Raw genomic sequence first — 17,867 nt, forward strand, 5'->3', positions numbered from 1 at the left:
TCTCGCTGTGAAAATCACATTTTTTTTATGGCGCAGAACAAAAAAAAATTCCCCCCTCTTCCCTTTTTTTTTGTGTCCCAAACTGAAAAAATTTTTTTTTTTTTTTTTTTTTTTTTTTTTTTTTTTTGTAGTGGAAAAATGGTATAAATACATTTATAGTTTTATAGTAGAAAAGAAGTATACTTAAATTAAATATAGTAAAAATACCGAGGCTGAAACCCTGTTCACTTGGCTTTTTATGAAGTCATACATACTTAGGTAAAAATATTTTATGAATTCATACACACTTAGGTAAAAATATTTTAAGTATTACATTCTGATTGGTTGTTATTTTTACATTTCCATTAAATAAGCAAAAGTTACTGCACAAGGTTTGAGGGAAGAGAGAAGCAGTCCCCTACCACATCTCTTTCGTCCAATTTTCCTGATTGTAGTGGTCTTCCTATAACATATTTCTGTCTGTAAATCACATTCCATGAAAGTCCCTACGTAGGATGAAAGTAAAAGAAAATCTACCTCTTAAGCAGTTTACCAAATTTATTTTGAACCATGAAAACTGCAGATGTCAAAAGACCATTATTGTTATTATTATTATTAATTATTATTATTAAAGAGAGAGAAAGTAGAGGAGGGAGGAAAATCTTTAAAAGTTCACTTACTCACGTAACCAGTTAAAAATGTTTCCTTTTCTCTTTTTGATAGAAAGTGATCTAAATATCCAGTTGTGGTAACACGATGTCTAGTAATATGATGTGATGGGAAACGGGGAAAATTATGAAGAAGCGGGAAGGAGAAAAAAGAAGTAAGCAAAGAGACCTGAAGGGTAGGTGTAGAAAGCTGAGCTGGCTGTCATGTCAGAGTGGAACTGGCATAAAATTGGTCAATGCAGAGAAAACCCAGCATTTTTGACCACACCTGAACTGCCATAGTGAAATTATTAGTGATCTGTACTATTTACAATGTGTCTGTGGTGTTTTTCATCTAATACCAGTAGCCAGAAACTACACTTTTGCAGAACCACATCCCATGATTAAAATTTTAAGATTATAATTAAGAAATGTGATAGGCTAAAGAAGTTCTCATCCCCTTTTTTTGTTAACATATCATTCTCAAATTCACCTTGACTATTGCCAAATGGTTTTGTTTGTATTTGCTGAATAGTTTCAACTAATAATTTAATTATACAGTTATTAAAAAAAAACACTTTATGATTTGTAGACCAAAACTTCATTATCTGTGCCTTAACTGGATGATAGATTTCCTAAATTGGAGAATAAAAAAATGACTTTAAGAACAAAGCAAATAGGAAGTAACAAAAAATGGCAAACCAGTGTGTTAGTGTGTAAAAATATTTATGAATTACATTAATGAAAACCATGAATGCAATGGAAAAATCTTCAACATTATTCTTTTCTTACTCAGTTCTACTCTGGAATGACTTATGGCCTTCTTTACTTCCAGAAATTCAAAAGAAATAATATAAGATGAAGACCTCTCTGAAATACATAATGCTAAAGTTATCTCATCATCATTGTATTTCAGATTAGCTCTCTGAAGAAATGCTAAAAGTGATAATGGCATCTTACATCATCTACCTTATATCAGCTTGAAGCTTACAGTAAGCAGACAGTCAATTTATTTTGTCTTCCCTTTTTATTTTTTTTGTGAGCTAATATCAATAATAAAAAAAAAAAAACTTAAATACTAATGATAGGATTTTACAAAAATCTTACTGTCAAAGTGCAATTACCTCAAGAAAATTGTGGCTTCAAAATTATCTCTCTCTCTCTTTTTGTTTGTTTGTTTGTTTATTTGTTTCCCAGCAATGGGAACATTGGCTTTTGATTGTCTTTGACTTTGACTAAGAAAAGTCTCATTGACAATATTCTTCAAGAATTTATTACTTCTGTCTTCTGTGGTTGCAACATTTAAGATCTGTTGTTGTTTTTTCCCTTGCCAGTTTGTTAAATAAACTGTTGCTTTGGAAAGCAGTGGAGGACATGTACAATTATTTTTCAATTCATGGACTTGCAAAAAAAGGTTTATCTCTAGGATTTTTGTTAGGCAGAAATTACGTTACAATGAAATGCTTAATAAGGTATTAGCATGTTTGAAACTGTATTGGAAAGTTTTTGTTGGTTTAAGCTCAGATGAAACTGTGGGAATAATTTCCTCTTTCCTCAGAAGGACCAAGAAGCAGGTGCAGAATAATTGCCTGTGGTACTCATATTTTTAGAAAATGTTTCAAGTATAGGGCAAATAGGGCTGTCTATTCGCAGCCCCATATCTGAGAAAATCAGAAATTAGAGAAACCAGAAACAATGAAAAATGTATTGTTTGCTATAACTTCTGAACTTCTCATCAGTTCTCCTCTCCTAAGACATTATATATTGTATTTGTTTCTGGTGGTGGTGGGGTTTTAGGTTTTGCACAAAGAAATTAAAACTGTATAAAATGCAGTTTTATTTTAAGGTTGTGACAATGGAAGAACATTTCATTATGTTTTAAGAAATCTGGAAGATTGGGTATTTATTATCATCTCGTAATCCTCTTTTTTTTTCTTTTTTTTTTTTCTTTTTTTTTTTTGTTTCTACAAATATCACCATTGATCTCATTTTTAAATGTATGACGTTAAAGTTTGGTATTAAGCATCAAGTATAACAGGCCTTAGCCTGAAATGAGTTATGAGCCTACAAATGAAAAAAAGGGTCTTCTGTTATCTTAGATGACATAACTAAATCCAAAGTTTCTACAGCTGTAACTATAGAGTAGAGTGGCAATACCAAAGCAGCTGTCAGCTACTTTAAATGATGCTTGAGGAAGCTAAAGGTCAGCTCTGCACCCTTGCTAGGGTTCCCTGAGGCTGATGGAGGGGAATTTCATCAGCTCGGTATTGAGAGTACTTTTCATGGATGCTCTTCATTGTAGATGCGGTAGTCCTATGCAGCCTCCATGCTTTAATGTTTCTGGTGACTTCAAACAGAAAAGAGAGACCAAGATGGTTCCTTGAAGGCTTCTGATGAGGCTTGTGCCATGGGTAGACACAACCTGGACACGGAGAGAGATTAATTGATTCCAGATGTGTAAAGCCAGGAGTGACCTGAAGTTCAAAGTCTGCTGGGGAGATACTTGCAGGCATTGTTCAGATCTATTCAAGGACTCCGTTTTTGCAGAAGTGCTCTTCAGGATGTTTGCTATTCAGGCAAATAAGAAGAAGGTACAAAAAAGTATTCTTCACATTTAAATGTGCTTCTCTTTTTCTATCATGTTAACACAGGCAACATTTACCAAGGTTTCACATTTTTAAAGGAATTATTTAGAAAAACAAACAGACATGCTTTATCTCAGAGGAAGACCTGAATAATAAGGATAAAATAAAAAGCTTGTACTGGGAGTCTATAAATTTGAATTAATACAAAAGACATTTGTACCAGTATTTTGTATTAGTAGACATATGTTTAACAGTATTTGTTTCCTGGGAGGTGTTGTTAAAAGAAAAAGAAAAAGAGACTAGATGGAGAGGAATTCAAACAAAAGTGGACCAAGACACAATTAAAACTATGATCCAGAAGTTTGGCTTCATCTTTGCCTAAAAATTTTCATCATTTTAACATGTATGGAACTATTGCATGAAGATGTATAGGAAATTCAAAGCATTTCTAATACCCTTACATGCTTTGTAGCAAGCAGCCTCCATCTAGTGAATGATGTATAAGATGTATATACTTTTTTCCTCTTCAAGCTGCTTTATAATTCTTCTATAATTCTTCTACATCATTATTCTAAGAAAATTTATGTTTTGAACCAATAGTACTGAAGGAATAATTCGGCACACTGTTTATAGTTCGCTAAAGACATGCTTGAAGCTGTGAATATGAAGAGCAGAAAACTCTTTAGATGTTTTTTCACGATAACTGCTCCTACTTGTAGGAGGCCTGCAATTAAGTTTGATAGTGAATTGAATTAGAATGTAGGTGGTGGTGCTGTACTTCTCAGAAGAAAATCTTTATTTTATATTTAACTAAAAATAAGTTATTCTCCTTATGTACAAAACCATACATTGTTTTGTTCTTGGGGGGGCAAGTGGGGATTGTGTTCCCCAGGTTCAAGGCAGGCTTGAAAAAAACTGAATAAACTGAAGGGAACTTCCTGCAATTGCAGACACTTAAAACAAATACCACAAATGTAGCTGTGAACTGTTTCTGTTAAAGAATGAAAAAGTAGATGAGCTTGTGAAGCCCTCACACTGGGGAGGAACATTGCTGAAAGTTTTCCAAATGCTAGTCTTTAGAGGTCATATCAGAAAGACAATTTTAATTTTCCTCTCTGGTAGGGATAAACACAAGATGATAATGTTCTGAAGAAAGGGGAAAGGTTTGAAAAACAATCTGACAAGAAAATGCCCTGCTACTATACAGAGTTTTTCTATATAAGGACATCGTTCACTATATAAGGATATTGTCCAAAGATATTGTTCTACCAATGTTTAGTGTGACAAGGTATAAGAAGACTAAATGGACTCAGTTGCAAGGCTGATTCAATAAGGAAATGCATTCTGAGTTCATCTGATCAGAAGCACAGAGACATTGGCAGAACGTAGTAGGAGTCGCTTGAGTGTTTTGAGATCCTTGGCCTGATGCCACTGACCTATCTACACTTGGGATTATGTATTTTCCTCTTGTGAAATAATGAAACAGGTCCATACCTTCAGTTTGTCTCAAGATGACTCAGATCGTTTCTCTGACATAACGGATGATAAGCTATTTTGGTATCTTCTGCCAAGTTTCTTTTGTAAACACTACAATGAATCCTGGCTGACGCCAGCTCAGATTTTGACACTGCCAAACTTGGCACAAGTGGCAAAGGTTCTTGCCTCTGGTTTGCAGAGGGATGCTGTGGTAGCCCTGGTCATTATAGGCTTCCTCACATTTCAGGAATGCTGTTGCATGTTATCCCATATCAATACTGTTGTTGAATAGGAAGGTTTGGAAACTTCCTAAACACTTATTCCTGTCCTGTACTATTTCCTGAGGTATCTGACATTGTAGCTCCTACTTGCTAGACTGTACGGCAGGTAATGGAAAGATGTACATTGGGGTAAATCCATCATCCAGCAACTGTTCATAGAAGAGGTTTTGGTTCTTGCCAATGTAACTACTTCACAGAAGGTGTTGACTGAAATGGAGTTGTTATTAAGAACAAGGTACAAATGTTGCGAACATCAGCTGCAGAAAAGGGTCCTAGAAGCAAAGACCTACAAATTACCACATGGTAGGAATCTGGAAACATGACCTGATGTGAAAGAGTAAATGTTAAATTTAGAGAGACTGTGCTAGCATTTAACTAGTATGTGACACACTTTTTAAAATGTATTGTAAATTAAAATCTAAAAAGCCACTTGCACCTTTCTGCTACATGTGAATAGTCATCCAATTTTGTATCTTAAAATTCTCATTAAGATCTCAGATTCAGCAGTGAGTAAAATATATAACATCCTGTGCGATACTATGAGCTCTAAATTAAGTCCAATTGCTGCTTTTGAAAGACTTTTAGATAACATTGTAGCAACCTTGGGCAAAGGCCAAACCTTCACAGTTTGAATTAATATAAAATTTTTGATTGAGCCAACCCTAAATCACCCATACAACAGTGTAATGACACAGAAGTAGGAATAAAAGCCAGAGGAGCAACAAATACAACATTACCAATGGAAGAGTAATTAATTCAAGAAACTCCTGAAGTTATACAGATATGAAACTTCCAAATATGGAACTATCAGGTAAAAACTCTGCTAAAAAAAAAAAAAAAAAAAAAAAAAGCTAATGGGAAAAGACTGTGTGTTTTTGTTTATATGCTTATTTATTTATTTTCCATGCAATGTGAAAATCATTAAAAAAGACATTTTGAGATCCTTAACAAGTACATCAGGAGATTTTAAAGGGAAAAATAGCTTCCTGCTGAAATTTTCCCTGAAGAAGAAAATGCAAGGGAAGACCTGCCTTTGAGACTTCCATTGTATGCTTTTATCTTTTACTTTTACCACAAAGTAAAGTTTCTTTATTTTTTAATCTCCCACATTTGCAGCAATAAAGGCCTATACAAGGGACACTACAAAATTGTCTCCACAAGACAAAGAATAAGAATGAAATCAGTTATACCTGCAGTTCTGTCAATCATAACATATGGAGAATAAAATCCACTTGACCAGTTCTAATAATCATTTGTATTAGTCATAAATAGAAGAAGGAAAGTGTTTCTAGAGCAGGTTATCCATTCTCTGATTGTTAAGCTGAGCTTTCTTAGTTGCAAGTCACCGAACAATTACTTAGAGAGAACTGTACATTAAGTAGCTAATTTCAGGCTTCTGCATTTCAGAGCCTTATCCCAGGCCAGAAACAGTTAAAAATTCCATTAACCGTAGTAGGCTATGGATCAAGTTGTCAATCACTCTCTTCAATAACTATCTTACATGAGACATTTTTATAATAAGAAGGGCAACTGCTGAATTTGCAGGGTGATATAAAAGTTTTGATTCTCGTAAGTGTCAGTCAAACTCATAATCAACAAAGAAAAATACTTTACTGGAATAGAAGTATTGTTAGTACTCATTCATTTAATTGTTACATTTCCAACCTCAGTGGCTAATGACAAGCTTATCAGAATCTATCATACAAAGTGTACAAGAGCAAAACAAACTCTTATAAAAAAAAAAAAAAAAAAGTTGAAATTTCACTTAGAAAAACTATGGCTTTTTCAAAATATTCATGTTGATTGATTATCATTTGACATGTGAATATCTTTTAAAAGTCAATATAGCCACTGATGATTTTCTCTGCTAAACTGGAATTTGATTTATTGCAAATATTGTATCAGAGATTAAAAAAAAAAAGTCAATGAAAACATTATTGCTAAATCTTTTTATAGTCAGACTAGTTTTCTGTTTTCTCATGAGTTGGTGTCTACTGTCAGAAAAATCTTAACAATCTACCCTAATTCCAGAGGCAATTACAGTGGCAAGGACTGGGTTTGATGAATTTCATTAAGAAGGCTGTGGAGAAAGCTGCAGAAAAGACAAAAAATAAGTGAAAACTAAGTTGTGAGTGCCAGAATAGTGTACACTTCAGCGTGTGTGTGAAGGTAGCAAGCAGAGACATCTTTGGCACTGTTAATGGAGAGATGGACAAGAGAAGGGCTTCAAAGGACATGTTTCTGGTGCCTACCAGTTGGCAATGCTGGGGCTGCTGTAGATGAGGGCCCATAAGCCCTCAGAAGATGTGCAAGTCTGAGTCTGGATGTGTGTGCTTGTGTAGATAAGGTGAGAAAGGTGAGAAAACAAAGGGGAGTATGATACAGAGAAGTAGGCAGCAGAGTTTGGTGAAGTGTGACACCTAAGGCATCAGTTCTCTCTTTATGGTTCTGTCCCCTTGTGGTGGTTTTACCCAGCTGGGCAGCTGAACTCCACCACAACCGCTCTCTCACTCCCCCTCAGAAGAAGAGGGGAAGCAGAAAGTATGCTGGAAAGAATTAAAATAAATAAATAAATAAATCAAAAGCTGTGTGGAAGCACAGATAAAGAGAAAAATTACTCTACTTCCCATCAACGAGTGATGTTTGGCCATATCCTGGGAAATGGGGCCTCAATACACATAGTGGTTGTTTGGGAGGACAGACGTCTTCATAACGAGAGCCCCCCCTTCCCTTTCCCCTTGTCCACCTTATATTGCTGAGTGTGACAGCCCAAGGTAAGGAATACCCCTTTGGTTGGTTTAGGTCAGCTGCCCTGGCGATGTCCCTTCCCCATCACTTGCCCACCCACAGCCTGCTGACTCTGGGGGGCTTGGAGGGAGTCCTGATGCTGTGCCCGCACTGCTCAGGAGCAGACACAACACTGGTGTGATACCACTGCTGTTCTAGCTACAGATGCAGAGCACAGTGCTGTATGGGCTGCTGCAGAGAAAGTTAACATCCCAGCCAGACCCAGTACACAACCGTAAAAAACCACCACCACCAACAACAACAACAAAAACAAACAAACAAACAAACAAAAACTTATATTCAGCTTCAATACTCAACGCAGGATTCTAATTTGAATCCTAATTTCTTAAGAAGCTATGAGTCTAAATGACAGACACAGTTTTGAAAGCCCAAACCTGATTTAATGAACTTTGGGAACAAATGCAAGCATAGCTTGTAGATTTAAAAGGTCTAAAATTCAGACTCCAAATTTCAAGAGCCCAAGGACAGCTATGAATGTAATTACACCTACCTGACATGAAGGAAGACCCCAGAACAGTGAGGATGAATACCTGCAGTCTCAAAAGTCCAGGGTGGTGGTGGGGGGGGGCGGGGGCCGGGCGGGGGAGGGTTCAGGACTGAAAAGCTGGAGAGATGAGCAACAGATAATTCTCCCACCAAAAGCGTTTGCTGTTTTACATCTTTGTGGAGGTGTGACTGACTCTTTCCATACACAGATGCCTGACAGACAGAAGTTTTGTCTGGCACCAGGGGAAAGCAGGTTCATAACTCCTGGAATCCAGCTGCAATTCCACTCATACACTCAGACTTAAAAAACAAAACGTCCAATTATCTTTCTCCACTTCTGCACTTACATTAGTCAAGCAGGATGGGACAGGCGGAGGAGGGAACACTATTTGGAAGAGGAGAGGACACTGTATGGAACAGTGAGAACCCAGAGTAGATGTCTGTTGAGGGCTTGAAACCAAACCCTAACCATTAGAGCATTTGAGATGATGTAATACCCTGGCAGAAGGAGGCCAAGCTCCTGCAAAGCCATGTAAGTAAAAAAAAGAGTGCTATTTTCAAATGGTATGGGGCATTTTTTTCTCCACTTTTCTTCTTTTGAATGCCATCTGACTAACAAGAGCCTGTGCAACATGGCTGGCTGAGGTGAATCCCAAAAAGTTTGGTATTTGAGAAAAGAAAAAAAAAAAGAAAAAAAACAAAACAAAACAAAACACAAATACACATTTGGCTTGAGAAGAATACACCAATGACAAGCACTCTCTGGTGTGCCATCAGAGCTCAGTAGGACATTAAAAAAAGTCAATGATGTTTAAAAAACAGAAGAGCTTCATGAATATTCATTAAATAAGTATCCTCAGATTAGTTAGCCTGTACAGGAGAGGATGTAGCTGAATCAGTTCATTAAAAACAAGCATGCACAGACTCACCCATATTCATCAGTTATTGCACCTGGTGCATCTTTTCTCGCTTACTGTTGTGAGTGAGCCAACAGTCTTCAATTGCCCCAATCAGCCTGTGACCACCTTTCTTTGTCATCTCCCTTGCAACCCCTTCCCCATGGTGAGGGGCTCAGCTGCTTACTGCTGACCCTGGCCTTGCTTTGTCAACCTGATATCCAGGTTGGGTGGTGGTCCTGCCTCACCAACACAGACCTATGGGGTGATCGTTAGGCTGCTGGCTGAGCCCCATATGGCCATGGGACTCCTTGGCTCTTCTCATGTTTGAAATGATTTCTGAAGCCAGCTGTTCTTTGCTCACCTAACTCAAGAGTTAGGCACCTGAGCATCTCTTCCTGTGGATAAATCTCTGGGAGTGTGTTACTCTTGTGAAAAAGTCAAGGAGCATCAGCTAATGCCTGTATCCACCTGACCCACCCCTTGACCTGATGGGGGCTCCCCCAGTGAAATTTGACCTTCCTATAAAATCATACCTATTCCTCCCTTCTCCTGTTAAAATATATTTATGTAGATCTTTGCATATTCTTAAAATACAAGCAGTGCTTGCTTTCTTATTTTTGTTCTAGGATAGCTTTTTACTTGCCATTGAATGTCTCCTTCAACAGAGTGTGTACTTTAAAATGTGTTGTTACTAACATTATCCCACAGAACTTTACCTGAATGTGTGAAAACAAATACTGACCTTGCTTTTCAGCTGTGATGTAGGGTTGAGAGCATTGCGTAAGCTGAGGTTCTTGCTGAAACAGCAATTTCAAAATATAAAACACCATTTAAAAGTTGTATGACAAGAAGGCTCCACTAATCATCACCCACCTGTTGTATGCAAAAGTGTATCTTTTTATGGCAGCAGTTATGCTGCCCATACTATTTATTGGGTATGGGTATTGCTTGGTGTTATTCAGAATATATGAAATAATACTTTGTCTGATTCCCTGTATTTCATTTGTAACAATCAGCTATTAAGGATTTAAAACAGGGCACTTTTATAGTGTTTTCTATTTCTGATAAATTAGCTTGAACTTATTTATGCAAAAGCTTCTTTAGATTGCATGAATCTCTCAAGCTAAAGACATCTGAGGAAAAAAACATAAATAGAACTTCTTTGCTGCAAAGAAGTTTTCACATAAATGAAAATCCGGTTCAGTAGCTACAAGGTCTTTGTGTTTATCTAGCAGTGTAAAAAACTGAGTGGTTTAAAAAGAATGAATATTCTTTCCCTTGGGAGGGGGTGTGTGGGAAGCATGAGCAGAAAAGCACAAGCTACAGCTCACTCCATGAGATTTACTTGTGGATTCCTCATGATTCAGGGGGGTGTAAGGTGGAGGACAGTTGTTGTTGTTGTTGTTGTTGTTGTTGTTGTTGTTGTTGTTCCCCACATCCTCCCCTCCACCCCCCCAGAAAGATTGGGACTGGAAAACCTTATGCTTAACACCTGGCTACCCAGCTATTGTCATCAACAAGGCTTTGACTTTTCTGATCGTGGAAGGTACTTTGATGAATACAGGTTACTGGGGAGAGTAGGGCCCAGCTATCTAGGTCTGGAAGGAAAATCTTCTCTGGCAGGCTGTCTGCCTTAGTGAATTAGGCCCTAAACTAACAAACATAGGTGACTGGGCCCTAAACCAGGATACTTGCATGATTGTGAGCAACAGGGTGGAAGAGTGCACCTATCAGAGAAGTGAGGAATGTCCTCCAGCTGTCCAAAAAAGGCTTGGTCAAAAAGGATGGGCAGTTGGTCCAGATTAAGTGCCTCTATACAACCACTCACAGTAAGTGTAACAAACAGGAGGAGCTAGTAGCCACTGCGCAGGTGGAAAACTGATTTGATGGAGACTTGGTGGGACAAATCACAGAACTGGAGTGCTGCAATTGATGGCTATAAACTATTCAGGAGGAAAAGTGAGGAAGGAAAGGTGAAGCGGTTGCCTTCTTGCCTTCTATGGAAAAAAAAAAAGGGGGGGGGGGGGATTGACTGCATGGAGCTGTCTTTGAAGAACATCAATACACAGGTTGAGAGCTTATGGGTGAAAATTAGAGACCAAGTGCAAGGTCCTGCACCTGGGCTGGGTCAATCACAAACAAGAATATAGGCTGGGTGTTGACTGGACACAGAACTGTCCTGTGGAGAAGGACCTTGGGGTACTGATGGATGAACACCTTTATATGAGCCAGCAATATACATGCACCCCAAAAAGCCAACCATTCCCTGGGGTGCAATAAAAGAAGTGTGGCCAGAAGATCAAGGGAGGTGATTCTCCCCCTCTGCTCTCATGAGACCCCACTTGGAGTGCTGTGTTCAGCTCTGGGGCCCCCAGCACAAGAAGGATATGTATGTATTAGAATGAGGCCATGAGAAAGATCAGAGAGCTGCAGCACCTCTCTTGTTTAAACACAGGCTGAGAGGGTTGGTGTTGTTCAGCCTGGAGAAGAGAAGGCTCCAGAAGACCTTATAATGGCCCTAAGGGGCTACAGGAAAGCCTGGGAGGGATTCTGTCAAGGCATGTAGTGATAAGACAAGGGCTAATGGATTTAAACTAAAAGAGGGTAGATTTAGATTAGGTATTAGGAAGAAATTGTTTACTCAGAGGGTGGTGAGGTACTGGAACAGGTTTCCCAGAGAAGCTGTGGATACCCCCTGCCTGGAATTGTTCAAGGCCAGGTTGGATGGCGCTTTGGGCAACCTGATCTAGTGGAAGGTGTCCCTGCTCAGGGCAGGGGGGCTGGAGTTAGATGATCTTTAAGGTGCCTTCCAACCCAAACCATTCTGTGACTCTATAATTTACTGTAAATACACAGTTATGTCTCTAAATTATGACTCTCTCTCTCTCGTTTTCTTGATCAGCCTCCCATTGGATGATTTGCAAATTTAAAATTTCAAGTTTTTCTCCTTATATGCAGTTTTTTTTTTTTTTTTTTTGTTTTTTTTTTTTTTCCCCACAGCTCAGTGCCAGGTGGTTTAGTATTCCCTCTACTTTAATTATCTTTATAAACCTTATTTGACATTGTCGCATGAGAACTGTTCTTGCTATAGTATTTGAGTATCTTGCCAGATGGTAACAGAGGAATTCTCCCATACTTGTGAATTAGTTTGACATCACCTAACAGTGAGAGCTTGCTTAGGGTGTAAAGGTGCATGGCGACAGCACCAGCACAGTGAGCTCTGCTGTGTATTCCATGTGTTCATCAGATGCAGTAGGTATTAATCAGGTTATGTGTGTATCTTGGCATGAAATTCAGAATCATCCTCAAGAAAAAATATGAGTACCTATTCCAGATGGCCATGAAAACTTTTCCTGGCTGACAAATTATTGTAAGAAAGGACAGTCTTCTTGCAAGAGTAAAGCACACCACTACGTTAATGCTTTAACTCATTGCTGGCACAAGGTAAGATATGACAGCATTATGACAACATTTGTCATCTTGCTTAGATTTCAGACACAGTCTTTGTTACAGCTGGCTTCCTACCTGTATAACTCCAAAATTGTCAGATTAACATAAGGGTTATTTAAATGTTTGGGAAAAAAAAAGGGGGGAGGGGTGAAGACTGAAATAATATCAACTAGCAGAACTCTGCTCAGTACAATATCTAGTCATTTGGGGAAAATGAACTGGCTTATACAAATACTGGAAGAAAAGCAACATGTTGTCATGTGGTCAGTGTGACCTGTCTTCACTACCTGTAACACTGCTGAAAAGGAGCTAAAAAGGTACATCTGAACTGGATACAGGTAGGTAATGCTGTGGCAGCTCCCATATTGTAGGTGAACACACACTTTATTGAGAAGTAATAGAGTCATAAAACAGCAGAAGGATGTAAGTTAGAAGTAAAAAAAAGATGTTAGGCTTTTGTATCCATCTTCTGTTAGTGGAGGACTGTGGAGGACTGTTGCCTGCAGTACATTTTCTCATACTTTGTCTGGTTTACTTTGTCATGTATAATAGTAGTTTCCGTAATTTCCCTGAGGAGGAACAGATGACAGTTTAGTAGCTCTCATTGTCAGGAAGCTGCTGTTGGTATTCTGCCTGCTTTCCTTTTCCCAACTCCATCTCATAACTCTGAACAATTTCCTGAGTTGCACTCTAAACAGTGCTGCTCTTCCTGTTTCCACACTGCAAAAGGATGGTGACTGGTGGGACATCTATAGGCTCCCAGAGGCTAGTCCATGGGAAGTGGCATCTCCAGGGAGCAGCCCAAAACTGAGGGGGCTCCTACGTCCACATAACTGTAGGGGCAACCCCAACACAGCCTCCCTGTTATGCATACACTTCTGTGTGCAGGTAGTCACAGAAATATCTTAAATTTTGGCTCTGAGACATATTCCACAGTCCCAGGTGGGCTTTGTACCCCACCCTCCTTTTGGGAATCTTTGCATTATAGCATAAGGCATGCTCATGATTTCCCAATGTACCAGTTAATTTTCCATACTCCAGGCCCTGGGTTGCTGAGGGCCTCAAAAAGAACATAGAAAATATATTTTTCTTTGTTCTGTGTTAACTATTTACTCACTTGAATGTGAGCCTAAAAGTGGTTTTGTCCTGTGCAAAGCAAGAGGTTGACAAGTCTAGTTGTTTACCAAGACACTATCAACATCTTTATATGGCCAACTGTGTAATTCTTGCATGTGTGTTTAGTAATTCTTCACTCAAACTCAAGATGACTGTTCCAAGCGTGAGCAAAGCAGGAAGAACTGGACTTTCCCTTTCCTACTTTTCCTTCCAATGACCTGCATGCTGTGGCATTTAATGGATGTTCCTGCTTTAGTGGCACTTAAGAGACATTGTTTAGTGATGGGATTCAGTAGGTCAGGCTGATAATTGGACTTGATGACCTTGAAGGTCTTTTCCAACCTCAATGATTATATGATTCTATATATAGATACTTTAATGAGATATTATTTTGTACTTGTTATCCACCAGCTCCTGGTTCAATTTATGGATAACTCACCTGAGAAATTTACATTCCTAAGAAACAGACTTCAAGGATTTGTATCCATAACATAAAAAACTTTTACACACTTGTACCTTTTGATCTGATAAACTACCAACACAAAATATTCGCTAAAGCTTGAGTGACGTTTCATTAAAATAAAAAAAAATAAATAAAAGTTGCTACCTAGTCCTGAGGATACATTAGTAATGTCAGCTGGTAGGCAATCACCCAAAAGCGGTAGTTTCAGAGATTAATCATTTTTATTAATTGTTCAGTGTTTCCCAAATTGTAACATGCATGACACTGCTTAAATATAAAATAATATAATAATTGGATTTTCAAAAATTTACCATCAGTTAAGCAGGTGGTTACTTCTAATAGGTCTCTGTCTGAGAGAAGACTTACCAAATGATAATCATGGAGCTTACTGCAGAATCACAGTAATCATGAAGATTACTTCAGTCATGCATAAAGTTTCAATAGTGTTTGAATTTCATAAGAACTTATCCAGCTCTACTAACATGTGCTATCTAAGCATCTTTTTACCCATGTTGCTGTTATTATAAAAAGGAGTAAGATTTCTGAAGAAATAAAAGAGGCATTATTAGCTTTTAATTACAATCAGTCAGTAAGGTCATTAGCAAAGGCATTTATCAGCTGAGAAATAGAGTGCCTTTGAAATATCAAGAAAAATACTAAGCCTATGGCTAAATGATTAACTACTCAAGAAAGTATCTAGCATCACTAACCCTACCATTGTGCTTAAAATCTTTAATTTATGGTGAAGACATATGTCTCAATGCAGGAATGGCTTAAATAAACTTAACTGAGAATAATATAAAACTTTAAGTATATAACAAACAGCCATGCCAAGGTATCATTTATTCTTCAGTTTGTGAAATTACATAAAGAGTAAAAAAGAAGAAAATGAAGGTAACCAAAAAAGGAAGTTAACCAAAGTCAACAGTTTTAAAGTCTTCACTTTAGAGGTCTTATGTGAATGTTGATACACATGACAATCAACTTACATTTGAATGAAAGCAAATTTGGAATAAATATTTTGAAATATTTAGTTTTCTAAAATAAGCACTGCCATTTGTGTCATTCTTACCTGCAGAAGTTTTCACAATTTCTGAAGTATTTCTGAGACCCATAAAGTCAAACTGATAGAGTCTCCAAGACTTCTGGTCAGCAGCCTCCACTGAGTTTTTTCTCCATCTGTAAATCATTTCTTCTTTAGGATAGCCATCTAAAAAGAAATAAATACATATATACCTATTATTTCCTAAAAAGGGTGATGTATAAAAGTGTCTGATATTTGAGAACAATTCAATTTCTGATGTGATGCTTTGTCAGTGATTTTGGTGGCAGAATTCAACAAAAGAGTAATATGGCACACAAAAATAGAGTTGTAATTCAAGGAACATTATGATCCTCCACATTTTTTTTTATTTATTTTTTTTTAATGTGTGTGTGTGTATGATTTTTTTCCCAATGGAAAAAAAATCTGATTTGTTCTATCAGAAGTAGATTTCTTCAGGGATGCCATGGATTATACTAATTTGAAGTCCAGACTTCCAGACACATTAAATATACAGCTTTACATATATTCTGAATAAGTTGTGCAAACTAACAGAAGGAAAAAAAATAAATGGTGGTGGTAAAGATGTAAACTATTGAAAAGGACAGATTGTTTTAAATGTGACAATAGTTCTAATGGTATGTGTGCTACTGTAATTCTGAAATGAGCTCAAAAGAATGCAAAAACTTGTGAGTTTTTTAATTACCCTGGGATTTTTAAAGTGATTATGCCATCATCTTACTTCTAAAAGCCACAGTTATTTAACAAGGCATCACCTGATCTACACAGCTGAAATAACTTCTAAAAGTCTTCCTTTATTAATTTAGAACTTAGAATTAATTCTCATGCCAATATTTAATTTCCCCTTTTTGTAAGAGACTGGCATTTTCAAATAGGAGTCCAACAGAAAATTTTCAACCAGACCTAATCATAATAGACCATCTAGAAAACAACAACATGCCCACAACAGTTAAGACAGTTCTCTAATGCATAATCCAATGCATTCCTATTCATCTAATAATTAATATAGTAGGTGTAGATTACAAAGCAAATTAAAAACCTAATAACAACAATAGGCAGTTAATATACCTATCTCATCAGTATTTTTTCCCATCAGATACTAATAGGTTTGGATATTTATGTTGCAAAACAGCTTCTGTGGTCATGGTGCTACTTCTTTGATGTGTTCTTATACACGATTTTGTCATCTTGTTTAAAGTTCCATCCCACTGGGGAATTGTTATAAGGTGTACATGACCTTATTTATCCCTTTTCATAACACAGCATGAAAAATTCCCACAAGTCCCTCAGTTCTAATCTGTAGAAAATTACTATGTGTTAATTCAAAATGTAACATTCATATATTTTCCATCAATGCAAATAAACAACACATGAAGAACCCAATAGAATAACAAGCACAAGCCCTGCCATTCTCCACAAGATCTCTTGCTGCCAAACAATTTTCACTGCCCATTCTGCTGTGCCAGTTTATGAGATTGATTTAAAGGTTAATTTTTTTTTGACTGGCAGATTATGGCAGAAGATGCAGAGGTACAGTGAAAGAATAGAGGGCTTTTCAGGGTCTGGTGGCCTTAGCCATGTATCCTCTGAAATCTCCTTGAGCCTGACTCCTATCTGACTGAGCACTCTGATCACATTTCTAACCAAACAATGTCCTTGTCTAAATGAAAGACCTACATTTTACCTCAGGAGACTTCTTAACTGGGTTTAATTTGGGTACTTTTGTTCCCACAGTTCAGGACAGAAAAGGCATCAGATGTTCTCCTCACCATGCTGTGGCTGCTGTGTTCTCACAACAGGTGGCAATGGTGGAATTGTCCCTTCCCTTCAAAGCAGTATTGGGATCACAAGGGAGGCTGCCAAGGTGTTCTGGGTCCTAGTTCTCCATCCTAGCATATATGTGCCTCCTGATACAGAGAAAATTAAACCACTGCTCTCTTGCGCTCCCTGCATCAGCTCATGCTGCAGAACTTGTTGCCCAAAGCACTAATTTGCAGATTTTGTAGCAGGCAGGGCCCCTTTTCTCAGGTGAATTCAAAAATATTCTCTCATAAAAAATACATTGAGGACACCAAAATATTAGGATCTTAAAAAAGTGGGATTGTGTTTGCACTATGATAGGAGAAATTTGATCAGCAAGAGATAATTCCAGAGAGCATGGAACTTTCTTTGGTGACACACTGAGTTCGCTAATATTTTGGAAGGAAAGAACGGTTTAGAGAGAGTGGTAAGTGTCAACATATTTCATGTGACATTCAAAATTAAATATTTAATATCTGTAGTATTTCACTTGAACATTAAAAAAAATAAATCTTTAAATTTTTAACTTCAAAGCTATATTTTTATTTTATTTTAAGATTTCACCATAATTATTGCAAGTAAAAATATTTCAAATATCCTGGAAGTAACTTTTTTTAACATATTATTTTAGATGGATCTAAAATGAACATTTTACTTTTCTTCCAAAATTTACTGAAAAAAAAAAATGTATCAATTAGTCTTTAATTCAACTTCTTTGCCCCTTTGTATGTATCACTAGTGAGACTACATCTTGGGTACCGTGTTCAGTTTTGGGCCCCTCACTACAAGAAGGATATAGAGTTGCTTGAGTATG

The 17,867-nt window shown here is 37.3% G+C and overlaps 1 protein-coding gene across 2 annotated transcripts in view; it reads right to left on the bottom strand.

The window, feature by feature from the left end:
- Positions 1-17,867, bottom strand: part of GABRG3 (gamma-aminobutyric acid type A receptor subunit gamma3) — a 324,683-nt gene that overhangs the window by 36,910 nt on the left and 269,906 nt on the right. For both annotated transcript variants that reach the window (XM_035315282.1, XM_035315277.1), the window contains exon 6: positions 15,263-15,400. In XM_035315282.1, the coding sequence (XP_035171173.1) occupies positions 15,263-15,400 (138 nt within the window). The remainder of the gene's footprint in view (positions 1-15,262; positions 15,401-17,867) is intronic.

The sequence above is a fragment of the Oxyura jamaicensis genome, chromosome 1 (genome assembly GCF_011077185.1).
Source record: "Oxyura jamaicensis isolate SHBP4307 breed ruddy duck chromosome 1, BPBGC_Ojam_1.0, whole genome shotgun sequence".
Lineage (NCBI taxonomy): Eukaryota > Metazoa > Chordata > Aves > Anseriformes > Anatidae > Oxyura > Oxyura jamaicensis.